The sequence below is a fragment of the Triturus cristatus genome, chromosome 2_2 (genome assembly GCF_964204655.1).
Source record: "Triturus cristatus chromosome 2_2, aTriCri1.1, whole genome shotgun sequence".
Classification (NCBI taxonomy): domain Eukaryota; kingdom Metazoa; phylum Chordata; class Amphibia; order Caudata; family Salamandridae; genus Triturus; species Triturus cristatus.
Window position 1 is genome coordinate 1,008,380,002 of NC_140582.1, and position 27,745 is coordinate 1,008,407,746.

General features: G+C 48.6%; 1 protein-coding gene across 1 annotated transcript in view; it reads right to left on the reverse strand.

Moving 5' to 3' along the window:
• Positions 1-27,745, reverse strand: part of JAKMIP1 (janus kinase and microtubule interacting protein 1) — a 1,879,738-nt gene that overhangs the window by 847,592 nt on the left and 1,004,401 nt on the right. Inside the window, 1 exon segment of the mRNA XM_085642441.1 lies at positions 8,771-8,908. Within this exon segment, the coding sequence (XP_085498567.1) occupies positions 8,771-8,908 (138 nt within the window).

The window sequence follows — 27,745 nt, forward strand, 5'->3', positions numbered from 1 at the left end:
TGTGTCTGCGTGTGATTGCAGGAGGGCATATGATAGTGGTTGAATGGGTGGGTAATGCTGGGTGTGCGTTACTCTGATGGTGGTTGTGGGGCCCATGACAGTGGCTGTATTATGTGGGTGTGTAACTGTTGATGTGTGGCTGTCGGATGGTTGATGTGTGAGCATATCTTGGTATGTGGGTGGTCATTTGATGGTTGCATGATGGTGTATATGTGGTCATCTGATGGCGGGAATTCATTTGTTGGCGGGTGGGTGATCATTTGATGGTAGGTGTTGGGTTGTATGATGGCGAATCTGTGGCTATATTATGATTAAACTTTGTGGGTGAAAGATGTTGGGTGCATTGCCATTTGATATCCGATGTGCATGTGGGTGTGTGTAGGTGAGCACATGCAGAACGTTCTATTTTTTAAATCTCTGCTAATGTTTTATCATTTGTAGATAAAAAATAGAATTGGTAAAAACCATCAAAAAACAAAGCAGTCAGGTGTGTTTTATATCCCTCATCTTGCTTAGGCTTAGGAGGAATATGCTCCCCAGCCTTGACCAACGGCAGAAAAAGCTATGGTGCTTCTACTTCCTCACCATGTTTAAGGGCAGGAGAGTGGTATGGCACATGGCCCCCTATCACAAGGGCTGGGTTTTTGTATTGGCAGCATCCATCTTACCCACATGTGGGCAGCAGTGTATTTCCTTTATGTATCACCACCTTACCCAAACATGAGGGAGGTCAAAAGAGTATGCCCACAGTGTAACTAAAAACTGACGCACTAACTTGTGTGAATTCAAGAGTAGTTCAGTGGGACAGCTATAAGCCTCTCTCCCAGAAATAAGGAAAAAGGAGGGCTTTCTATTTTCACACCTACCCCCATCCTATTTTCATTTGAGACAGGTCAGAAGGGCAGGTGTTATTTGTAATGGTCCTCCACCACCCTCATGTTTCTGTCCTGTTGTAAGCTGTCCATGACTGTAGTCTTTTGGTTTCCTGTCCTCATTAGGAAAGGAGCAGGGTTGTTGATGAATATAGACCCTGACTCTTGGAAAAAGCAGAAGGGCTCAAGGGATCTACTGACACCACAAGCACTGGCAAAGGAAGGAGGAACAGTAAAGAGCCATCACTATTTTCATTACGACTCACAATGTCAGGAAAATATATCATGTAACATAGGCAACACTTGGAAGAACATTAGAATTTCAACCATACCAAACAAATTGGCCATTGTATCCACTATTTTCTGGCTTTTAGACTAGGTATGCTGCACCTACAGTAGAATGAATTAATAATGACTTGCTCAGAGCATAACAGTTGCTAGGGTAAAGGTGTTTTACATTGTTGAAAAGTGTGGATAGATTTGCTTGATTTGTGTTTGTTTGCTATCTATTAAAGATGTGTATAAATCGTGGGGGTGTGGCTAACTACCGAAGATGGCGGACGTGTTCTAAGACCGCGCTGTGTCCTATCCCTCAGTTATCCTGGCCATCCTTTCCGCAACTCTGATAGAAATTGCACAGAAAAGTGTGGTGAGCGCTGTTTAATTCCGGAGGATCGCAGAGATGCCTCACATGGTGCTGGGAACGCTCCGACACCCCCGATACGCACAGCACGGTCCGCTGAGGAGAAGAACACGTGGCGTCGGAGTGGCCTGGGCAGAGAGTACGGGTGCCACAAGTAAAGCCGAATGAGGCAACTCTTAAATCCAGTAGGCACGGAATCCAGGAAGGGGGCGACCTGAGCAGGTGACCCGCCAGCAGGAATGGAGACCGAGACCGGTGTCCTGCGGTGAGTGGCAGCGCTTCTGGAACAGGGGCAAGCACCCAGTAGAGACCCGAGCTGCAGACACGGGTCATGCGAGTGAGCTGAGCGTGGAGAACCTGAAGCCAAGACATTCCGAATACAGCGAGAGCGTTGGCCTGGGAAAAGACGGCTTCAAGCCCAGTGGAGGAAGTGGAGACTGGGACCCTGAGGCGTGGAGGGGGATGGGACTTACCTGAGGTGCTGCAATACTCAGAGGGGCGGCCAACACTGTCACATCAGCCAGCATTAGGAGCCCCAGTGCAGACGTCAAGATGAGGTGAGCCAGATGCGAGGGAGGAGGGACTGTGTGCACATCCGAAAGGGGTGAGACCAGGGGTCGGATGGGCCCAAGTCCCCCTCAGCTTCAGCAGCGGAGCGGAGTAGCGCAGGGTACCATAGCAGTGTGGCAGCTTCGCGATCTGCATCCCGCATTCTGGGCCTGGGCCTAAGGTTGCGGACCGCCGGTGACACACAGGAAAGGCTGCACGTGGGTCGGCTCAAGCCTAGACCTCCTCTCTCCTCTTCTTGTGTCCCCGGGGCCTGTGGAGCGCCCCGGCCCGCGCATTATGGCCTGAAATAACCCGAAGCGTAGGGAGTACTTTGTGGCGGGACACCTGGCAACGAGCCCGCCACCATGATTCACCTCTTCCCCACATATACTCTTCCAGGGCTGAGCTGAGTGCTGTCAGCCCTATCCTGTCTGGGCAGAAGAGCAGTTGGCACTAGGCTGGGGGCCATCCTACACAACTAGGCTGGATTCGGCATGACGGCACTTACAGATAGGGTTCAGCAGGGGCTGGATCCCAGCGGAATGCAGAACTGAATGTTAAAGTTGAGTGGAGGGGGGTGCCTATGTGGCCCCTCTAGAAGCACTTACTTAAAATCGCTTCCAGCCCTCACTGCAGTAAAACCCAAGGGGACTCCACACTGGAGCGCTGATGTGAATATCCGGGCTCAGACCGCCTATCCATGCTGCAGGAGCCCCCTCCCATCCCTGTCAACGGTGGTGGCAGCGGATGAGCAGTCAGCTGGGATCCATGCAAGAAAGGTGAGCTGAGAAGCCTCTTTCAAGCTAGAACACGGGGGCAGACAAGAATGTTAAAGTCAGCGAGGTGTGAGGATGTACAACATCCAGCCACCGGACACAGGGCTGTATGCGTCACAGATCAACCTGCCACTGCATATGCCCCCCCCCCACTTCTGGGCCACCAGTATGGGAACTCCAAATCGGCCCTGGAAGGGAGTGACACGTCGACTTTGGAACACTGGCATCTTCCCGGGGTGTAGGTCGACATGTAGACAAATCGCATTGTGCTGCCGGGCAGTGATATATCCCGCATACCTCAGTGAGCAATGACGGAAGCACTGAGAGACGCGACCGGTCAATGGTAAGCTGACATCACCCACAATATAGTACAGAAGTTGTCAGCAGGGCCGGACTAGGGGCCACCCCGGGTAAGCGTCACTCAGGACTCCTTCTCTCTGGTGTGACCTGGCGCTCTGTGGCTCTTGTTCCTTAATGCCTAGTGTGCAGCAACTGGCCATGGGCTGCCTCCGCTCAGATGCACCGCAGGGAGGAACATCCCGGGACGCCGAATGGGGGGCATCCTTGAGAACAGCAGGACCCGCAGACTCGCATCAACCTGATCTCTCATCCAAGATTGACACAGTGCTGGTGACAGTCGAAAAGACTGGCACAACGCTGGCGCAGGGGCGCACATCCCTCGAGACCAGGATCGACAAAGTAGTCTCGGACTTCACACTTCTGAGAGCTGACCATCAGAAATTATTTGAACGGCTACATACAACCGAGATCACGCTCTCTGACCGGCAGCCAATTACTCACAATCACGACTTGCAGGACTTGCTGGATCGTGTCTGCACCCTTGAAGATAAGATAGACGATGCGAAAGGACGGTCACATCGCAATAATGTGCAAGTCATTGGCCTTCCGGAAGGGGCAGAGGGAGGAGAACCAGTAGAATATGTAGAGAGGTGGAAAAAGTGATTTTTTCAGCTACATTTGAGGTTTGCAGGGGATTCTGGAAGGGAAACTTTGGGGGATCCACGCAAGCCATACCTCCCTGGACTCCGCCGGGTCTCTAGTTTTCAGAAATGTTTGGTTTTGGAAGGTTTCCCTAGATGGCTGCCGACCTCGGAACCAAAAACGCAGATGGCTCCTATGTATCCAAAAATGACCTTGTCTTGCAAGGGGAGGGGGGTCACATGAGATTTTGGTCCTGGGCTTGCCGGCCATCCAGAAACCCCTGCAAACCTCAAATTTGATGAAAAAATCATATTTTTCTCAAATTTCTGTGTGGGAAAGTTGTAGGATCACTTGGCTGACACAAATTTCCTACCACAAGCGTTCCCCCAGGTCTCCCAATCAAAATGGTACCTCACTTTTGTGGGTGGGTCAAGTACCCCCGACAGGCAAGGGCCCAAAACCTATTGTGGAGACTTCAAAGATGCCTATCATAAAACGACGTGGATTTGTGGGGGGAGGGGCACCCCTACGTATATATAAAATACAAAAAGCCCTGGGGCCTAGTGGGTTTTCTGCCCCCTCGGGGGGCAGATCAGGGGCTATTGCCCCCATCTGTCTCCGAGGGGGGGGGAGGCAGAAAGTCTTGTGCCTTCTTTGGGTGTAGGGTGGGGGCATCGGCATGCCCATTCTGGGCAGCCCCCACCCCTGGCATATAAACAAAATTCCTGGCACCTAGGGTGCTTTCTGCCACGGGGGGGGGGGGCAAATTGGGGGCTACTGCCCCCATCAGCCCCCCGGGGAGGCAGAAAGGCTGTCTGACATAATTTTGTAGGGGGAGAAAAGGCCTTTGTCCAAGGGGCCGCTCCTCCCTCCCTGGTGGCTAGTGGGTGGATCCCTGCTTGGGGATCGCCCTCCAGGGATCCACAAGGGCCGGGTACCATTGGAAAGGGGAGGTTCTCACCTTTCCAACAATAGCTCTCCCATGTTTTTCGGTGCTCGGGGGGCTGAGATAGCCCCACAAGCACCAAAACTGTGAAACTGAAACTAAGTTTCAGTTTTGTTTCATTGTAATGACGACAGCGCACCAAGCGCGCGGTCGTCATTACAATGAAAACAGACCCTATGTTTTGGGAGGTTGGAGAAGCTCTTCCCCACACAAAAAAAAAAGAAGGTAAATCCCTCTGCTGGTTCCGTCATAAGCGCACTTATGCTCATGACGAAACCATTCCATCATGAGCATAGAAGAGGTTAACGATATGAGTGTAAACAATATTTGTATTCAATATTTTTGTACTCCCCTTTATAAGTATAGAAAAACAATATTTATTTGAACTATATTTTTGACACAATATTTCTGTGTCACAATATTTTTCATTTTTAACAATTGCCAGTCTATGATTAAGACTCACTGGGAGTCGAAACGGGTCAGAGAAACTGCCACCCCTTCCGAATGCCTATTAAAAGCACCTGTGATTCCAGAGTTGTGTTTCAGCATTTCTTCTTTGGATTTGAATGTAGCAGGACTCTCCGTACCTGCCGCTGAAACTGCCCTGCAGGGTCTGGAGCCCACATTATTCGGAGGACTATGGATTCACTGCGCTGTAGATTGTTGACCTGACCTGCTTGCCCCCACGTTGAACAAAGTAAGAGGAATTTCCTGAGTTAAATGGTGAGGTGTGGCAGTGAGAAAGGGAGAGGAGAAAAGTTTCCTTTTCTCTATGGCTCGGGCACGGGCGCTGAGAGAGACATTGAGACAATGTGTCAAGCAGTACCTGCAATAATGACAATGAAGTGCCATGGAGTGTGTACTTTTACCTCAGTGACTGCAACATTGAACGCACTGCACACACGTTAAAGCCATAGTCTGCAGTCTATGTCGGATATTCATATTGTGCTAGTTGGTGCATTCTGGCACTGTAGGACCACAAGACCTCGAAACTGCAGAGGTCGTTGGGCAACAGCTGTGGTCATTTTTAATAGTTGCTGGTCTATGATTAAGACTCACTGGGAGTCGAAAGGCGTCAGAGAAACTGCCGCCCCCTTCTGAATGCCTATTAAAAGCACCTGTGTTTCAGCATTTCTTCTTTGGATATATTTATATATATGTATTTTTACATAAGTATATATTTATTTTTATTATTAAATGTTACTTAATTTTATGTAATATACATTTTAGAGTTATGTATTAAATTATTTAAGTTGTGTATTTTAACGATATGAGTGTAAACAGTAATTTTGTACTTACCTTTTTAAGTATAGAAAAACGATATTTATGTGAACGATATATTTAACACAATATTTCTCTGTCACGATATTTGTGTGCTCGACATTCTATCACTGAACCGAATGTCTGTGACAACATTAACGTTTTGAACTAAAATTCACCAGTTATAGTTAGCAGAAATAACTATAACTTGTGCCCCTGCCATGTACAGCTTATGACCTCAAATGTTACATCACTCATGACGTTCTATGAAATCATTATGACATCACTCATGACATCTCAAATGGCATCAGTAATGACATCACTGATGGGACAACTGACTCAGAGGCAGCCAACCCCTCTCAGGCAGCCAACCCCATTCTGCGCTCGGCCTTTTGTTGTGCATGGGGTGGGGTTGGTCAGGAGGCCTGGAGGCAGCCAGCCCCACCCTGCGAAAGGCCTTTGGTCATGTGTGGAGTTAGCTGCAGACCTGTCTTGTAGCCAGACATTGCTTCCCACTCCTGCCAGGCAGCTAAGCCCATGCTGTGAACAGCCTTTGACCGTGCGCAGCAAGAGGCTGGCCACGAGGCTTGGCCTGCCGCCAGGCCCTGTGATCCAACCCCCAGCAGGATGCCAACCCCACACCATGCACAGCCTTTGGCGTGTGAAGCTTAAGGTTGGCCTTTGGGCCCCAAGGACACCATCCCCTGGGGCCAAAACATATATTTATTAAGGGGAGGGAGGACAACGCCAATTAGAAAGGGGAGGGAGGAGTACGGTCCCCTTCCCTGACCCTTCTGGGGCCCCGGGGATCCCATCCTCTGGGGCCAAATTTAATAAAAAAAGAAGAGAGGGCATGTGGCCCACCTTCCCAAGCCTTCTAAGGCCCCGGGATGCCATCTCTTGGGGCAAAGTTATTAATAAAGGGAGGGGGCACATGGCCACACCTCCCTGAGCCATATTAGGCCCCAGAGACCCCATCTCCCAGGGTTAAAATGTAAATAAAAGGGGAGAGGGGCCTGTGGGATGGGATCCAAGGGTTAATGAAAGGCTCAGGGAGGAAAGCACACAACCATCTCCCATTTTAATTAAACTGACGCCCCTGGGGATGGGGTCCTCAAGGACTTTTTAAGGCTCAGGGAGGAGGACTGCTCGGCCCCCCTCCCCTTAATAAATGCATTTGCCCTTAGATGATGAAGCCCTCAGAGTCAAAAATAGCTTGAGTATGGGGCTGCAAGCCCCCTCCCCTTAATGAATTAATTGGGCCCCTAGCATGGGGCTACTGTGACTGAGAAATGCTCAGGGAGGGGAGAATGTTTTTGGGAGAGTCGTCACATGGGGCCAAAAGTATTAGTGGGTAATATAAATATACATACTTATCTTAAATATTGTGTGGTAAATGCATGCATGGTGAAGCAGCTACATGGTAAAAGCTTCGTTGTAAAGTATTTTTCTGAGACCAGACACTAAGTGGATTAGAAGAACGCAGTAAAGTTTCTGTGGTAGGAAAGATGGGTTTACCTTTTTATTAAGCAAAACCAAAGGGGATGATGGACGGAGTGTTGAACATTGCAAGCACTCAACCCCAGTCAACTGATCTGAACTGATCCGGAAACAAGCATCCTGGGACCGGTTTCTGGCTAATCAGCCGTCATCAGCCAGGCTAGCTTGAATGCAGTGGCGAAGTGAGCAAGGGACCCACGTCTGGGCATACCCTGCCAGACGCAAAGTGGTTTTGCTTTGTTGCCCTAAGTTGGCAGGGTATGCCCAGACGTGGGTCCCTTGCTCACTTTGCCACTGGATTCAGGTAGCCTGGCTGATGAGGGTTATGGACCCGAAACCGGTACCACAATGCTTGTTTCCGGTCCAGGGAAGACGTGGCTTGGCAGTTCGGGCTGGACTGTTCCCATGAGGCACAGAGTCAGACTGATTTGCATATGGCCATGTCTTAACTGGGGTGGCAGAGTGAGCTAAAGAATGATGATGGATTAAACCCAGATCAGTTGACTGGGGGTGAGTGCTTGCATTGTTCAACGCTCCGTCCATCATCCCCTTTGGGTTTACCTTTTTATAGTCTGGTCAGACGAATATGTGAGCATCACTAAAGAGGAGTTTTGACTCTTTCCACATTTTGGGAGTCAGGTGTACATGCTGTTATAGGGCAGAAGTTGTGAGCTTCCACAAAAAGAGCTTGAATCCTACTTAGCTGAGATCATTTTGTTTATTTAGCCATCTGCCTGAGCTTGAACTGTCAGGGGCACACTAAATACTATAACGGTATCTTACGTATCTAGATAATTTATGGTGTTTTTCTCTGGCAGCAGTACAGTAGGAGTACAGGAGGAGGACCACCATTAACCTACATGGATGTTTAGGTCTGGCTTGACAGTGCAACGGTCACCTAACCTTTTAACCTACACCAATATTATTCTACAGTTCTTGTTTCCGCACAAATACATATCCATACCCATGCTATTAACTTTTAATGCTTCACATTCTCATGCATTCCTTCAAAGTCAGACATATTTGCATTGTTTATCTCACATTATCATTCGGGTGAGATGAGGGACAGGGTGGTTTAATATAAGTGTTTCATATATTTCGGCAAAGTGGATAAATATTAAAAGGGTATACCTTCTGAAGAAGCAACAATAGCTGTTTAATTTGTCTTCACATACCTGTGTCTGATTTAACGACTGTTAATGATTAAGAAAGCATAAGCATTGTGTTGGACAGCAAATATAAACATACATTTTTTCGTTGAAGATAATGATGGATACATTACCACTGAGAAATCGTCAATAATTTGCTGCTGCTCCATAACTTGCAGTCTTAAGAATTCCATTTCTTGCTCTTGTGTTGTGCTGAGATCATTAAAAGAGGGATGCCTCCTTAGCGGACACGGTATGGATAACTTTTCTTTCTATAGAAGGGAAAAGTGACAAAAAAGAGGGAGCACTTTGCACATGAATAAAGGTGTTGTGAAAAACAATTTATTAGAATCTTGCTCAAATCACTACCAGTGGTTATTTTTAATATATGCTGGTTTATTTCATTACAAACCTGCCGTAAATATGAACTACCGTTGGGATCGCTGGGAATTTTTGACTTGCTACCAGGATTTAGAGAACGATCTGTGCAACCAACCAGTTTCAAACTCTCATCGCCATCTCTTCATGAAAGTAACAGAATAGCTATTGATTGAGGAACAAGGGACCTTGCATTCCCTTAGAACCATAATGCAGACGCAGTGCTGTTAAGGAACCATATTACACTGCAAAATCCACACATCCAGTAACACAGACGTGGATACACAAACAAACACAAAAGATGGTGAGAGGAATGCTTGAAATTTGTCTAACCACTGGCAATCGCTAGGGGTAGCATCCCACTCCATTTTTCTTTTGCTCACAATGCCATTTCAGTTTGAACCAACCATATGTTTATTATTCTTGACCCTGCTCCAATTGGAACTGTCCAGCCCAAACTGTCAGGCCAGGTCCTCCCAGAACCACAACACAAGCAACCCAAAATCAGTTTGGCACTAATTAGGGTTCATCATTCGAGTATAGCTTGGCTCCAGTGGCACAGTGAGCATGGACCACATCTGGGCATACCCTTGCCACATAGGGCGTACATCAAACACACAAAAGGTGATGGGTGGAATATTTGCAATTTGTCTAACCACTGGCAATTGCTAAGGGCAAAACCGGTCTTGGGGTGCTTGTGTTTCAGTTCAGGGAAGAACTAGTATGGCAGTTCGGGCTGGAGTGTTCCAATTGGAACAGGGTCAACACTGATTTGCATACGGCTGGGTCCAAACTGAGGAGGCATTCTGGGCAAAAGAAGGAAAAGTTTCTTACCTGTAACTCCAGTTCTCTTGCAGGGGTATTTCCATAGTAAGTCATAAGCACTTGAATAGTCCCGCCCATGTGCGGGGAGCCGGGAGCACTTCTTTTAGATATATCTTCTTAAGTGGATATTTTTCACCTTTCTTCAGGAAGGCCTGCAAAGACACTTAAGAGATAGACAATAATGCAGCCTAAATACATAGGCTACACTGGCCGCATCTTCATCTTAAAGTGAAAAAAGGATGCCAGTATACTATACTTTGTGCAAATTTGCAGTGTTTAACACACAGAAGAATTCCCTTCACAAAACTCCTTTTTTCATGATAGAGATGAATGGTAGAGGACAGAATAGTATCATAGGCTGCCATTTTATGTCTTGAAAATTGAAGATGTGCCTTTAAGAATCCACAGACCATCAGTATCCCATCATGCACAGCTAGTGGTTATTACTTCAGTTCTTTTTGAGGGCGATGTGAAGTGAATGCATGCTTTATGTGTGTGTGATCCCGCTGTTAATCCACCAGGGAGGAGGGAGGTTTGCTTATGACTTATCATGGCAATACCCCTACGAGAGAACTAGAGTTACAGGTAAGAAACTGTTCCCTCTCTCGTAGGGTATTTCCATTTACAGTCATAAGCACTTGAATAGATTAGCACGCCCATCCCTATAGAACGCGGTGGAGGAGACAGAGAATAGAGGAAGACAGGTTTAAGCAAATAGGTTCCTAGGGGAAGCCTGCCATACTTGATCATCTGCCTTGGAATCCGAGTCCAGGCAGTAGTGTTTAGTGAATGTATGAACTGCTTTTCAGGTGGCAGCTTTGCATATCTCTGGAGTGGCTATGTTATGAAGCAAAGCAGCTGTAGCTGCCTTTCTTATGGTAGAATGAGCCTTAGGCTTAGCAGCCAGAGATTTATTAGCTTTTTGGTAACAAAATAAAATGCATGAAACAATCCATCTGGAGATGGACTGCTTAGAAGTCGCTAGACCTGTACTGAGGGAACCATAATTTACAAATAACTTTTACTCTTTTGTTTTATCCAAATAGAGTTTCAGAACCAGTCTAACATCCAGGCAATGAAGGGATCGCTCCGCGGGAGTAGATGGATGTTGGAACAAAATAGGTAAAGAGATCGCCTGGTTTACATGGAAATTCCAAACCACCTTAGGGAGGAATTCGGACAAGTCCTCATGACTACTTTGGATGCATGAAACACTGTGTATGGCTCTCGACGGCAAAGTGCCTGGATTTCGCTAACCCTGAGGGCAGATGTTATAGCCACAAGGAAAGCTGTCTTCCAAGACAGATACTGAAGAGACACCTTGTGCATGGGTTCAAAAGGTTCCTGCACAAGACAAGAGAACCACATTAAGCTCCCAAGGAGGAGAAGGATGTCTATGGGAGGAAAAACCGTATCCAAACCCTCTAGGAAATCTCTGATGACAGGAATTCTGAAAAAGGAAGTTTGTGAATGGCATTTCCTGCAAGCAGTAAAAGCTGCCAAGTAAACCTTAATGGAAGAAAATTGAAGGCCAGATTGCGTAAAATGGAGCAAATATGGAAGAATGACACCTTCCTGGCAAGAGGTAGGATCTTCATTCTTCGATGAACACCAAATACAGAATCTCTTCCATTTATGACTGTAAGCAGAATGTATGGAAGGCCACTTTGCTTCCTTGAGGATGTCCAGCGAGTCCAGGGGTAAGTTCAAGTGTCCATACTGTACTAGCGCAGGAGCCAAGCAGCCAAATTCAAAGAGGAGAGGTTGGGGTGCACCATTTGGCCTCCGAACTTTCTTACCAGATCTATCTTGCGTGGAAGCCTGAGATGTGGACCGATAGACGGGTAAAGGAGGTCACTCGGGGGCTACGACTACCATCTTGTCCCATGGCTGCGACAGCTTGATGAGGACTGCCGGGATAAGGGGAATTGGCAGAAAAGCATAGAGAAATCTGCCTGACAAGTTGATCCATTGGGCATGCCCCAGAGTTCCTGGTTGGTAGTACTTTGACGCAAAGCTTTGGCATTTGCTGTTTTCTGCGGTGTCGAAACATTTGTCCTCCGGAGTACCCCATCTTCCAATGATACCGTGGACCACGTCATCATTTAAGACCCACTCTTGGTTTTCTTGGCAAATCCTGCTGAGAGAATAGGCGTAAGCATTCTGAACACCTGGGAGGTGACCTGCTGTAATCGTACAATTTCTGGCCAGGGGCCACTTCCAGATAGCCTGGGCTTCCCGAGATAATGGTCTGGACCTCGAGCCTCCCTGCTTATTGAGGTAGCTCATTGTTGTTGTATTGTCCGTCTGAACAAGCAGGAAGGTGGAGTGATGGCTGTAAGACTTTCAGCGCCAGATGAACTGCCCATAGCTGTAGCAGTATGATTGGCACATGGATTCTCTGCGTGACCATTTGCCTTGAATTTAAAGGTGGCTTGTGTGGGCTCCCCATTCTTGGAGAGAGGCATCCATGACTATGGTCTGAACAGGTATCTCCTTGTAAAACAGGATTCCTCGTAGGAGATTGGTGGGATAGCACCATCATTTGATGGACAGGACGGCAGCATGCTGAGACAATCGAATCTTGTCCTTCCAATCTCTTGTCCGCTGGTCCCATTGGTCTTCAAGACATTCCTCTAGCGGCTTCATGTGGAGACGTGCATTTGATGTGAGGATGCAAATACAGGAGGCCATCAAGCCAAGAAGAGAGGAGACATTGCTCACAGTTGGATGGGATATTGCCATGAGAGCCTGAGCCTTCCGAAGGAGCTATAAGCATCTATCCTCCGAAGGTCATACGTTAGCCTTCAGAGTATCGATGGATGCTCCCAAATATTGCAGGCCCTGTGGATCGAGGTTGACTTTGCAAGGTTGATATGCAGGCCCAACCGTAGAAGATTAGAGGTCCAATTGAAGTGAAGTTGAGCCTCCTGAGGCGTGGATGCCATGATTAGCCAATCGTCTAGATAGGGATAGACGAACACTTTGCGTTTCTTTAGATGGGCCGCAACTATCGCCATGCATTTTGAGCAAGTCCTGGGTGCTGACCTCAGGCCAAATGGAAGTACAGACTACTGATAGTGGTTGTGCCCCACTGCAAACCTCAAGAACTTGCAATGCTTTCTGGTGATGGGTGTGAGAAGTTGGCCTGATGTATGATGTCACTAGTTCTAGTGTACACCTTATATCAGTCCAAACAACCCTTATGGTGATTGGTTGTAAAGTCAACCTTATAGACCAGCTATCCTAGTGGTAGCATGGACAAGAGCAGTCTTAGGCTAAACTCTGAATGGCATGTGAAGCCAGCTGTGATACCATATATAATCCCTTGAATACCAAATGAAAGGACACAACAGATATATATATAAAATAAAGTGTATTTATTCTAGTCAAACCCTCAGCACTCTTTATGAGATTAGAGGTAAGTACAACACAGTCTTATTTAAGCATACATTAAGTCACACAGGTAAGTAATACAGTTAGGCCCTAGGGGCCACGCAAACCATATACTAAAGAAGTGGTATAAAGACCACTGTCACGGAAATAGGATAGGCCTAGGGAATCGCTGGGGCTACACTACACTAGCAACAGTTAGGAAGTGGGAGGCCCACGGGATTCAGGTGCAGAGTGGAAACACTCACGCGTAATGCGTAAAAGTCGATAGAATTACTAGCAGTTAGAAATTAACAGTTTAAGGACACTTCTGAAGCAGCTAGAGAGTCGAGACTCGGAAACTAGACCCTAGGATAGTCACTACCCTTGTGAGCACCGAAGTACCCAAGTTACCTAGCCCACGGACTGCGGGTGCATAGGTGTGAACTTGCGTCGGGTTTCGTCGTGGACTTCTATGGATGCCTGAAGGAAAGTTGCTGACAGGCAGTCAGTGAAGAGTGTCCGGTGGATCCCAAGGCTGGGCTCAAGAAGAGAGGAAACCTGCAAGCAGAAGGGACAGAGTCAAGGTCACTAGCCAGTGAGCACGTGGAACCAGGAAGGAACCAGGCGATGTCGTGAAGATTGCAGGTGAAGGTGAAGCTTGTCGCTGCAGCCACGGGGACCAGGAAATGTCGAGGACGACCAGGACCAGGAGGCGAGCTGTCCCACAAACGCTCTTGCTGTCGGCGGCGTCGAAGTTGAACTAGGACTCACCAAGCCTTGGCAAGCGGAACCCACGACGAACGGAGGACTTGCTTCTGGTGCAGACCAGGAAGGTCTGGGGTGCTTCTCCTTTGCAAGGAAGCGGGAGCCAGTCGGGAGGAGCCAAACTAGCAGTGAAGATTTCAGGGAGCGTCGTCACAAAGGCCACTAGCCAACGGGCAAGCAACCGGACAGACGCGGCAAGCAGGACAATGCAGAAGGGCCCCACGCAGGACTCGTGGAGTGTGGGGGGCTGATCTTCGGTGCAGATGGTGCTTGGGGTTGGGGCTTCTCAATCCCCGGTGCACAACTTCGAGGGTGCCTCAGAAGCTGCGCTGGAAGATACTAGCCACTTTTCCCAGGTAGCCTGTCCCACGTCTCTCGTCGCCTCCACGGATCTCAGCTCGGCTGTGGATGTGGATCAGGGTCGGAGAAGTCTGGAAGTCAAGGCTCTGGTCGGGCTCTGCAGTCGGTCCCTCGTAGAACTTCAGCAAAGCAAAGGGTAGTCTCTTGATGGTGCCTGTTTGCACAGGGTAGCCACTCCTTGGCCACAAGGGAGATTCTTCAGTCTTCTTCTTTCGTCGAATGTCGAAGGTCCAGAGTTTCTGTTCAAGTTGCAGGTTCAGGATAATCTAATCTCCTGGTGCCCAGCTACCACTCTTATCCAAATCTGGGGGGCAGGGTTACCTGCTAGGTCACGCCTTATGGGTGGGACCTGGGAGGGGGGTGGTTACACCCCCTTCCCTTTGTCCAGTTTCGCGCCAGGACTGGGGCTGGAGTGCCCCAGCACTGGTTTGAACTGGACTATGCACGGGACACCTTGTATGCCCCAGGCATGTCTCATTCTTTTCATCCCTCCCTGCCCCAATACACTAAGGACTGTCTGGGTGGTGCTCGTACCTCCCAAGGCAGGAAACCTATTGTCCAAGCCTCCCTTGCCGGGATCACTCCCAGCAGCAGGAGGTCAGACTCGTGTCTGTGGCAGCAGCATCCATTTTGTGATGCTGGGGCTCTGGTTAACTTTAACCGGGTAAGTAGGTTACAACATGTCTTCTCCCTCTAGAAGGGAGGGATAATATCCTCATCCCCAGAAATGGGATGGGGGTATTATTCTTAAGTGTTAGACACCTTACACGACATGTTTTGATAAAGCCAAACCATAGTTACCATAACCGTTTAAGATTATAAGGCACTTTAAGAGTATATGGTAGGCTATATCATAGAACAGCTATAAGGACATGGTTTGGAAAGCTGCAGACAGGCTCAGCTCATGCTAGAGCACCATCTCACATGTTACCAAGCACTCTGCCTCCAGGATTGTTAAGGCCTGCCATAGGAGTGGCTGATAGGTACACATGTGTCTATATGTAAGTTAGGTATAGGAATACTACACCTAAGCAAGGGGTGATTACACGAACTTGCCCCAGCTGAGTGATCAGCCAGTTGTGTCATAATGGAATGTCAGGCCAGTGGTGGCATAATACATGCTGCAGCCCCTGGTAGGCCTAGGGTACACCTATGCCGTGGGTACCTAAGGTACACTGTACAGGGGCCAATAAGGTGACCCTATCCGAATGGGTTATGCACCTAAAGTACATAGTATCAATTTAGAGAGAGAACAGCAGGGCTGTGTGTCTGATTAGCAGGCCCACAGCCACATCTAAGTCGAAAACCAGTAAAGCAAAAGCAAAAAGTGGGGGTGAACATAGAAAGCAGACCCTACTCTCCTACAATGGGTATGTGAAACTATGCGTCTTGGAGGTCGATGGCAAATAAGCAATCCCCTCGGTGTAACTGAGGGTACATTTGGTGCAATGCCAGCATCCGGAACCTTTCACTTCAAATCCACTTGTTGGCTGTCCTTGGGCCGAGAATGGGCCTGAATTTGCCCTGGTCTTTCTTTTTGACAACAAAGAATATTGAGTATAGCCCCGTGGCTCCTTGTAGATGAGGGACGGGTTCCACTGCAAGTTTATGTAAGAAAATGTTGGCCTTCAACTGTAATTAGTGTAGTTGGAACCTGGATTGTTTTGGAGGTATCCATGGTAGAGGACCGATGAATCTGAGAGAATATCCATTGAAAACAATATTCAGCACCCAATTGTCTTGCATGGTTTTTTGCCACTCTGCCAGGTAATGTTGGATGCTTACCCCTAGCAGAGTGGATAACAGAAGAGGGGGAAGAAAGGGCTCAGGGTTTTGACCCTGCTGGTATTTTGCCTCCTTGAGCAGTTTGCTGTCCTGGTCTTCCTCTGGCCTGTTGTTTCTGATAAGGCTGATAGGAGACTTGGTACTGTTGTGGTGTACCTGACTGTTGGCCCTGATACCACCAAAGGGTTTGACAGCGGTGTTGAAAAGGTATGAAAGATTTACACAGCTCTTTAGGTGTTTCCAAACCAACAGCTTTCAGCATGTCCATCTCTGCCTTCACCCTGGCCATTTCACCATCAATGTGAGTACCAAACAGACTTGTCCCTATAAACAGGAGATTCAGGATGTGCTGTTGTGATTCAGGTTTAAGAGATGTCAGGCGCAGCCATGAGTGCCACCGAAGGGCCACGCCGTGGCAATATTCGTGTTCAGCAAGCAGAGATGTATCCGCTGCTGCACTTATGACTTGATTAAAGACCATAAGACCTTCTGTTAAGATCTCATTAAAGTCCTATTGTTTATCTCGACCAAGGTAGTCCAGAAACAGTTGGAGTGATTCCCACAGTGCTTGGTCATATCTGCCTAATAAGGCTGTGTCACTAGCTGCTTTAATGGTAGTTGCTGAGGTGCTGCAAACCTTCTTACCTACTGAGTCTATTTTTCGGCTCTCTTTGTCCAGTGGCACTGTCAAGGCTGGAGCCGTGGCATGTTGCTTTTTCGCCAAAACCACAATGACAGAAACCGGAGCCGGGTCTGTCCGCAAGAAAGCAGTGTCCTGCTCTGGAGGATGGTATTTCTTTTGCAGCCTGGATGGAGCTGGCTCAATTGAAGAAGGTGTCAGAATAAGGTCCATAGCTGCCTCTAAGAGACCCGGAACCAGAGGTAACCAGGGATGTGAAGCTTGTTTTTGCAGCAGAGTCCCAAATATTACAGACATTGTCGGAGTATGAGCGGACCTTGGGATATTTCATTTGGAAGCACCCCACACCAGAACCTCTTGAAAGGTCAATATGTCATTCACTGGTGAAATACGCAGGGGTAGGGAGTCCGAGAGTGTTGAAGTGTATCTCCCTGTGCTTAAACAGGATGTGTCCCTGGCATGTCTCAAATGAGACCTTCCTTCGTGACGGTGCCGATGGGAGTGAGTAGAGTAGCATCTTTGTCTGTGGGACCGATGTTGAGTGCGAGACCTAGACCTTGGTTTTGGTGCCGGCGGTGGAGGAGGTGGCGGAGGAAGAGGCGGTTTTGGGGTTCTTTGTTCCACATCTGGGAGCAGAGGTGGAAGCTGCTGATGAGGGAGACTTGTCGTCGGAGATGAGACGTGCCTAGACGGAGTAAAAGTTTGGGAATTCTCCGAATCCAATGATTCTTCGCTTTTTGTGCACCTCCTGAAGCCTTGTAGAGGCTGACAAAGTTCCTGAAGATGTCCCCCTCGATGTCGATCTACCCGTCAACAGCTCGGATCTCGTCTCGATGTCAAACGGTGGTGTCTCGACAGTGAACAACAACAATGCCTTGGCACCGACCAACAGGGAAAGTGCGTAGGTGATCGACGGTGGAGTCTCAATGTCAAGCGACTGTGACGATGAGTTGACATCAAACGGCGGGGGGATGTGTGGAAAGCAATAAGGACCTCAACGCCGACCTGTAGGGCGTTGCCGCCTGCCATGGGCTTCCTGAGCCGACTGGGCTGTCCTCGTCGTCGGCTTTGTAATCAGAGTTGAAATTCTTCCTCTCAACGTGGAGCATCCAAATCTTGTCGACCCTAAGCCCTGGGTCGACAGCGAACAGGTTGGTGCTGTACCTCCTCTCGATGTCACTGTCGTCGACGCCGACTGTGACTGGCACCAATTTTCAGCCATTCTTCAGCTGGAGAGGCCTCCAGAGACTGAACACAGAGCCCTGGTAAAAGACTGTCACCGCTGTTCTGCTCCTCGGAGTCTAAACTTCTCTCAGTCACGCGGAGTGCGCTTTGAGAACGATTTACAGATGAGGCAAGAGTCAGGAACATGACTTGCAGGCAAGCATAGTATACACACTCTGTGAGAATCAGTCTTGGCCTTCTTTCTACCACAGTGTGGACACTTACCAAAAAGAGATGGCATTTTTGAGTGAAAACAGTAGAAATTCCTGTCAAAAAAAGACAGAAAAAGGTAGGGAAAGGCCAAAGACGTTGAGTGAAGTAGCTATTAGGCAAATTCAGAAGTAAATTTTGAAAGAAAAAAAATAAATAGTCGAGCTCAATGCTCCAAGGGCCTCATAGCAGGCACTGGAAAAAAGTACTGAAGTAACTGCCACTAGCTGTGCATGATGGGATACTGGTGGTCTCTCGATTCTATTTTCAAGACATATAATGGCAGCCTGTTAGGCTATTCTGTCCTCTACCTTTCATCTCTATCATGAAAAAAGGAGTTTTGTGAAGGGAATTCTTCTGTGTGTTAAACACTACAAAATTGCACAAAATATAGTATACTGGCACTCTTTTTTCATTTCAAGATGAAGATGCGGCCAGTGTAGCCTTTGTATTTAGGCTGCATTATTCGCTCTCTATCTCTAAATGTCTTTGCTGGCCTTTCCGAAGAAAGGCGAAAAATATCCACTTAAGATACATCTCGAAGCAGTACTCTGGGGTCCCTGCTCATGGGCGGGACTATTCAAGTGCTTATGACTATATATGGAAATCCCCCACGAGAGAACAATGAGTTGGAATACTACACTATCCAGTCTCCTTGATTTAGGGCAGAGAGAACCGAGCAGTGTTTGAGGGGTTTAAGATCTAAAAACAGGCCTCCGTCCTTCGGTGTTAAGAAATTGGAGAATTTACACCCAATTCAGATTTCTGGAGCCCTCTCTGTGGCTCCCGTCTCCACAACAGCCTGCACTTCCTGCAGCAAAATGGAAAATGTTGTTCTGAAAGCTGTTCTGATGTAGGTGGAATAGGTGGTAAGACAGAATGTAATGGCAGGGTGTAGCCACTTTGAACTATCTGTAGGAGCCGCTTCTCAGATATTATTGGTTTCCAGCCATGGAGCAAATGAGCGATTTTGCCTCCTAATGGGTGGTTGCATGCCACTAAGTGTAAACTAAAGTGGCTTGGAGGCTGCTACCAATAAGGCCGGGACCCTGAAAGTTTTTGTCCCTGTTGACCTGAGCACTGCCTGATAGATCCCTATCCTGACCCCTAAAGGATTGGGGCACCCGTGTTTGGCACAGTGGGCCTTGACGTTGCCTGAAGACAAAGTCCCAAATGCCGAAAGGTGCAGAACTGTTGTGGAAATTTCCTTAAAACCGAGGGAGCACTCAGTTGCTATGCTTTCTTTAAGGAGGTCCGGGTACAGTCAATCTTCTCGCTCTCCATCAAAAGGCATATCTATGAGTGATGCTTGAACTTCCCCGAAATGCTAGTTGATCTCCACCACGCTACTGCAAACAACTCTGCCAAAGCAGTTTGTTGTGTCTAGTCCTGAGCTGATGATGTACTTGGCCACATCCTACTCATCCTGAATGGTCTGTGCCAAACTGGCTCTGAATTCCTCTGCGACTGTAAGGAAGATTTCAGTAAGTCAGTCCCAAAATGCATTGCAGTATTGTCCCAGCAAGCAGCTAGCATTGACTGACTTAATGGCGAGGCTAGCAGAGAAAAACCTCTTCCCAAAAAATGTCATTCTCTTCAACTGCATTCCTTCATCATATGTAAATAATTGGGGTAAATCTCATTGCTGAAGGGCATAAAACTCTTCCTTGAGGTGTACAAGGTGATCCTCTTATGTTGAGCCGCATACAGTTATATCATCCAGATAAGTTGAACTCAAGCTCTCCAGACTTGAAAGTATTCAATTCATCAACCGCTGGAAGGTGCATTTTCAACCCAAAAGGCATCAATTTAAACTGAAAGTGGCTTTTGGGTGTTAAAAAAGCAGACTTCTCCTTAGTTCCTAGTGTGAGGGTTATCTGTCCATAACCCAATGTCAGGTCAAAGGTACTCAGATATTTTGCGCCACCATATCAATGAGCTCATCAGCTCTTGGTATGCGGTGGGCATCAGTCTTGGTGACTGCAGTGAGGCCCTTTTATTCCACACAGAGCCTCATCTAATGTGCCCACCTTTGAGGTTGGAATTGGACACCAGATGCACCGGTTGCCCCATAGACTACTGGAGGGTTCACTCGCCCCCCAACTCCAGCATTTTGCCAACCTCAGTATTGGTGCTTTCCTTAACCTGGTCAGACAACCTGTATATTTTGATTTTGAAAGACAAGCTGTCACTGGTGTCCACATCATGGGTACACAATGTTGTCAGACCTGGTGTCAGGGAAAACAGTCCAGCAAACTGACTCCATAACTGATAGCGGGTCCTTTGTTGCTGTTCTAGCAAGGTGGAGGAGAAAACTATTCCTTCAGCACTCCCTACTAGACCAGTCAGTCTTAGGGTGATCTGCCCCCAAACCTTTTGCCTACTTACCTACACTTCTTGCTGATTATTTTTGTTGCCCATATTACTCTGAGCACTTTACCACTGCTGATGTTTGCTAAAGTGTATGTTTCTCCCCTAAATATGGTAACATTGGCTTATCCTCAATTGAGATATTTGATGTATCTGTAAGTCTCTAGTAGAGTGCACTAACTGAGCCCAGGGCCTGTAAATTAAATGCTACTAGTGGACCTGTTCGTACTGATTGTGCCAACTACACAAGTATCCCTTTAAACATGTCGCAGGCCTGACAATGCAGAGCTTGAATGTGCAGTTTTACTGCCATGTCGGCTTGCCCTTGCCAAGCCTTAAACTCCCCACTTTCTTACAAATACGTTATCCCCAAAGTAGGCCCTGGGTAACCCACAGGGTAGTGTGCTGTGTAAGTAAAAAGTACTGACTGAGAAGGAGTAGCTCTGTCATGTTTCGTATCATTGGAATGGTAAAGACAAATCCTCTTTGCCGACAACGTTGGATTTAACATTACTATTTTAGAAATGCCACTTTTAGAAAGTTGGCATGTCTCTGCTCTTAAGGCTATGTGTGCCTGCAGCCTGTCTCCAATACATGTCTGGGGTGATGACAGTTTGACTTTGTGCATTCCCACTAGACAGCCCCACACAAAGGAAGGTTAGGTGTGCCTGCGTGATCATCTGTATCCTGCTGGCTCATCCTGGATGGGAAAGAAGAGCTGACACACCTGAATGGGCAGTGTTCTGTCCCCACACCAAGAGATGATTACTTCCCTGTAGTGAGTCTGGAGCCAGGGCTAGGAAAAAAAGACCCCTGTGCACTTCAAAGACCCTTATTTGAAGTCCCCCCCCCCACTTCAAAGACACAATAAGTTCTGGGTCTCTGACCCCACCAAATCAGACACTTCTGTACCTGTAAAGAAACTCTACCAGGAAGAAGGACTGTCAAGTTCAAGTTTATTGTTTAAGTTAATTAAACCATAACAAACACATTTTGCAGGTAAACTATAAAACATTACAATTTATAATATCATAAGAATAAAACGTGCCTGAAGGAAAGTGCTGTCCTTCGTTTTGCCCAGACAAATTACAATTTTACTAAAATAATTTATATTAAAACAAGCATAATAGTTTAAACTAGTGCAATACTTGTGCAAGTACACAAACCAATGAGAACTTGTGTTCAGCCTGTAATTTCAACTGTAGAAATTGTAATTTTCAACAGCAGTCTAGTGCAAATTTATGTTTATACCAATGAACTGGCCAAGGTAAACTTGAGATCAATCGGAGAAAATCATCACCTGGGCAGTCAATTCTTTTTAATGGAGGCTGTCTCTTTACCTGTTGCCGGTTTAACGTTAATACGTGATTGGACCAGGGTTTTTAGATTGGGGCCACTGCCAGGAATCTAACATGTTTACTATTTAACTGTGGATCCCCTGGGTTAAGGCACGCTATTATGAATTCCCTACATGTACGAATGCCTTAATCGTTAAAACTTCTTTTTAGAAGTAGTGAGAGAAGCTTACGCAGTTTGAGACTGATGAAGATCAAATAGATGAAGTTCTAATTTTGCCCTTTGCACCGTCTGCATGACGTGGAACAGGTGTATTTCCAAGTTGATTGATTTGTTAGTGCAGGTATCTTACCCATGCACAGGATCATAAGTCTGTGTTTTTTCTGTGCTGAAAAGGGAACTGTCAGGTATGGTGATGGTGTCAGAGTTTCGTAATATTTAATTACTATCCATGAGTGTGATCAGGAGCTGAATTTGATTTTGCCTTGTAGACAAGATTGAAGTTTTACAGCCCTGTTGGTCGCCCTCTTGAAGGAGTCATACACCACATTCATGGCCCACAGTTCAGTTAAAAGCAGCTGTCATTCAGATATGTATAATATTACTACAACTATGGATTGCTTTGAAGGGTTAACCATAACGCACTATTTATTGTGGAATCTTATTCTGGTCTGATCTTATACCAACTTTTTACTGTTGTAGAACTTCTGGCCAGACCTTGCTTGTTAAGCCCAAATTCAAGCCAGATTGTGCTGGTGATGAAGACTGAGGGAGGTTCAGCATTCGCCTATAGGCTCTAATCTGCATTTCATCCAATAATGCAGCATCGTACCCTCTCAAGTCCACATAGCATACGCAATAGTTGAAAGGAGCTTGGCCAAGATGACTGTTAAGAGTGGTTCAAATGATGGACCATCCCGTTTTTCTTTGCCAAGGTGGTAAAGGCGTGGGTTACTGCATTCTTCTCCTTCACTATGTATTGTTTTTGCTGGGAGAAGTCTCCTCTTGAATCTAGATGTACGAGTTACTTACCTTCGGTAACGGTGTATCTGGTAGAGACGATTCTAGCCGCAGATTCCTTCACATAGAATTATCCCCAGGCATGAGACTGGATCTGGAAACTTTTTGCCACAACATCCCTGCACGCCGGGGCGGGGCAACATCACGCGACTCCGCCCAGGCGTCGTCCACGCACATGACGTCAGCGAGGTTACATAAGACCCGCCCCGGCGCGCCCACGTCAGTTTTCTTCTGAGAACTTTTCCGCACCACAACGCGGAACCACCAGATAAAAAACTGTGGAGCATGAAAACAGTGTGTGAAGAGCAGAAAAATGGGAAAGAAACGGTGACCAACACCACCACCAGGGTAGTGCCAACACCGCAGAACGCAAGGGCAGGGAAAGAAGATAGAAGAAAAACAAGCAGAAACCTGCGCAGTCACCCTGCCCGCACATAGACAACCTCCCATTCCTGTGCCCCGGAGGCAAGAACAGGCATAAAGTCATGGCACACGGAGGAAGCCCACCCCCCTCATCCTGAGCAAGGAATGGAAAAAGTCCCAAGACAGACAGGGACAACAAACCTCCAAGCCAACCCAACCTAGAAGGCAACCAGCCACAAGGGACAAGGGCAAGACAAGGCCAGATGACCCTTAATCAGAGGATAGGAATGGAAGGAAGGGAGGGGAGGGAGGACAGGGATAGAAAGCAATCCCCCCCGAACCTGGAGTAGCCAGAGCAGCAGGGCACCGGAGCACCGGAACCCCATCCTCCAAGGACCAAAGGAGGAATGAACCGCCCCCAGATGGTGCCACACGTCAAGAACAAGGAAGGCACTCACAGGAGACACAGCCCCCCACCGGGAGGCGAGTATCGAAGACCAACCCAAGGGTCCTTGCAGAATAGGAGAGGAAGGGCGGGCCGTGAAGGAATCTGCGGCTAGAATCGTCTCTACCAGATACACCCGAGGTCCCAGGAAGGCCAAGTAGGCGACGCCTGGCAAGGGAGACACAGGATCATCCAAGACCACAGGACAGGAGCAGGGAGAGGAGGAGATGCCTGGGCCACCACTACGAGTGGCCGCGCTCACGACCTCAGGAAGCAAAAGCAACCTACCTAAACGCCATGGAGACCAGGTACCCGAAGGCGACCAGAACCCTCTACCAGAGGGCAAACCATATGACAGCTACCACTACTCCATATAGGGTACGTTAAGTCCCAAGACATGGGAACCCTCTTTGGAAGAACTTCCGCAGCAGAGGAAAAAACACAAGAGCCACAGGGAAAAAACACCCCCGCTGAAGGCTTGACGAGCAGCCCAAGCAAAGCAGAAGGCCCAATCTCAGGGCCAAGTCTGCGCAACAACTCCTGCAGAACCACACACAATCAACACAAGGGCCGTCCAGCAGCCAACAATGCCAAAGTCCCAAGGAAGGACGTAAACGGCAAGAAACCACACTGCACAGTCAGAACAGCTGGCCTAAGAAGGCCCAGAATCAAACAAACTCAGAAGTCACTAAGGAGGGGACGGAGGAGGAGGATAAGGCGGAGGAGGAGGATGGAGCCCTGCCAAGAGCCTTTGGATGGCGGTGTCAGCCGGGACATGGAACAACAGGCAGCCATCAAACGGAAGGTCGATGAGACGCTCCCGAATAGTCTCAGGGAATATTCTGTCCCGAAGACAAGCATGGCGACAGAGAGCGACAGAAGAAGCCATGGCCCGGCCCAGCACCTCTGAGATGTCCAGAGCGGAGTGGAGAATAAACGCCGCAAGCTCCTGGCCATCCAACGCATGATGCCGCAAGTCCACCAGGCCAGACTCCTGGGACGCTGCAGATCCCATAGACTCCGCCGAGTCCCACAAACAGGAGGAGGCCCTAGCCAGCATACACAAGGTGTTAATGGCCTTCAGGGCCGCACTGGTCGAGGCGAACATGTTGCATCCCCAAGAGTCCAGCCAGCGGGCCTCTCGGGATGGCGGAGTCAACAGCGGCGGCAGAGAGAGAAAAGCGGTCCGCAAAAGGGGGCTGGCGGCTGAGGGGTGAAGGGAAAGACACACCGGGTCACGCGGCGCGGGGAGGTGCCGGTGCAGAAGATGCTGTGGCACCGGGTCCCCTGAGGCAGGACGCTTCCAAGCCCCCATCAAGGAAGAAAGGAGCGAACCTTCAAAGGGAAGTAAGATTTCCAATAGATGGTCCGCCGGAAAGTGAGCCACCGGGTCTACTCATGCGCAGGAGGCCCACAGCAGTGGACACCGCATGAGCAAAGGCCGCACCCGCCTCCGTAGGGCCCCGCGGTGGAGAAATCAGCTCCTCTGTGGGCGACGGCTGCAAACTAAGACGGCCATCCCCGGGGCCAAGCGGGGTGGGCAAGGGCCAGACCTGGAAGTCAGAAGGAGCCGAAGAATGAGGGACCTGCCGCTCTTCCGACAAACACCTCTGCCCCAGGAATTGCGGGGAGTCGCCCTTCGACGCCAGTGAAAAAGACACCACACCGCGACCAGCCTCCGGGGAGGACGACACCAATATGCATGCATGAGAAGAAGGAGCGTCCGAAGACAAATCCACGGTATGACCCCTGCACGGAGCCGTAGAATCCGCTGCCTGAGGTAGGATGTCGGCACCAGCCGGCGTCGCCGGTCAAGGGACCTCCAAGTCACCCCGCATTGGGGAGCGGAGTGGAGACCGGAGTAGAGCTGGAGCCGCAACGGCTCCGGGGCGGTGCCGGAGTGACGTCGAGCCGACCCCCGCCGAGGCAGCCACCTGCGGGGGGGATCGAGACGGGCCTGGCATGAAGTCCTCCGACAGTCGCGGCTCTGAATGAGGTGAAGATCGCTCGGCAGCCCATGCGACGATTCAACCTCCGACTCGCCCTCCGATGAGGCAGCCACCTGTGTGGAGGGGCGAGAGGGGCCCGGAGAGGGACGAGGGGTCTCCCCTCGGCCTCGACTTGGAGCGGGACGAGGAGGGTCCACCGACCTCTGTGGCTCCGCACGGTCCAGCTGCTGCCAGCGCCGTAGCGGCGTCACCTCGGCCTTAGACAGGACCACCCTGTCAAAGGACCGAGAGAGGCTCGGGGATGCGACCCGAGCCCAGACGACCTCCCGTGACACCACAGGGACTCCCGCTGGAGTTTGCGGTGAGGCAGAGGAGCCGTTCCCTGAAGGAGGTGCCCCAGAGGAGCCGTACCCCAACAGTACCACATCCTCCAAGCCTGGATCCGAACCAGTCGCCGAGAGAAGTTTCATCCGGCGCTCCCACCGCGAATTCGGCTTCAACGGTTGGCAGTGCTTACAGTCTGTGGTGCCGTGATCCTCCCCCAAACCCCACATACAAATGAGGTGAGGGTCCATCGCTGACATAAGATGCCCAGAAGACGTGCAAGACTTAAAGCCTGAAGGCATTCGCACACTGTTGCACTAAAAAATGGAACAGTGCCCGTAGCAAAGATCGGATCCACGTTGCATGCGAAAAAGGAAAAAACTGATGTGGGCGCGCCGGGGCGGGTCTTATGTGACCTCGCTGACGTCACGTGTGCGGATAGCGCCTGGGCGGAGTCGCGCGATGTCGCCCCGCCCCCGGCACGCAGGGATGCTGTGGCAAAAAGTTTCCGGATCCAGTCTCACGCCTAGGGATAATTCTACGTGAAGGAATCTGCGGCTAGTAGTCTCTATCAGATACAAAAATTATTTGTAATTGGCTACTGCCTCCAGATAAATGTAATTTAAAACAATTGAGGCGGCCTTCCCCAGTTGACTGTAGACAGACATGGTTTTTGTTTTTGTCACATTTACCTGGTTATGGTTGGTTCTAGCATAGAATGCCAAGACATTAACTGATCTGTGTAGGCCTATTTTAGTTGAGCTGAAAAGCACAATGTCATATGATAAATGAGTGAGACTTAGGGGATCCGGACAGTAGGGGATGTGAATTGTCTTAGTCCATGGCTGGTGATAGACCTGCCATGAAGAGGTCAAAAAGGTGAAGTGCTAGAACACTTATAAGCAGTACTTTTTGACTTCTGATGTAGAAATAAAAGACCTCTGAGGCCTGCAGTTGCTCTGCCAGTTTACCAGCAGGAACCAGAGTACTGGACTTTTCATCACTGGTTGGAGATGCAGTTTTAGTTACTTTCAGCTTTACTAGTTGACTGCTCCCAGGATATTCAGTACCAGAAAAATGTTGGCTTATAAACAATTATATATTTACATCCATGATTGCTCTGGGATGTTTGAAATATTTATTATTATTCCTTGTGAGTTGAGACCATTTATAGTTTCCTAAAATGTCCTCATGTTATTCTGCCTGGCTTTAAATACTAGCTTAGTTGCTCTGCTGCAGGCTGAACGTGAGGAAGAGCACTGGTGGAGGTGGTCACTGCTGCAAACTCAGAAGCAAATACGGGTGATGTTGGGGAGGACACCCCTCAGACCACTAACCCCGTGGTGGTACATGGATACAAGGGTGCTGACAGTTTGATGTGCCGAGGATGAGAGTGATGGAATATAAGTTCCTATGTGCATTTGGAGATGGCTTCCTAGTCTAGTCCCCACACAGGCGACATGGGCACTGATGCGGTACATTGTGGGTCTGACCCCCTCCTCTTTTTCTCTTCTTTGTTGTAGGAGAGTAGGATCTGCTTCTTGTTGTTACCCCCACTTTTTGCTGATGTTTCACTGTTTTTCGACTTAGACTGGCTGGGATCCTGCTATCCAGGACCCCAGCCTAGCTGCTTTCTCCTCTAAATTGATTGCATGTACTTTAGGTACACTCCAGATTGGATTCTGGGGTACCCTTTTATGTCCCTAGTATATGGTATACTATGTACCTAGGGCATAAGTACCTCAGAGGCCTCTCAGGGGCTGCCGCATGTATTATGCCA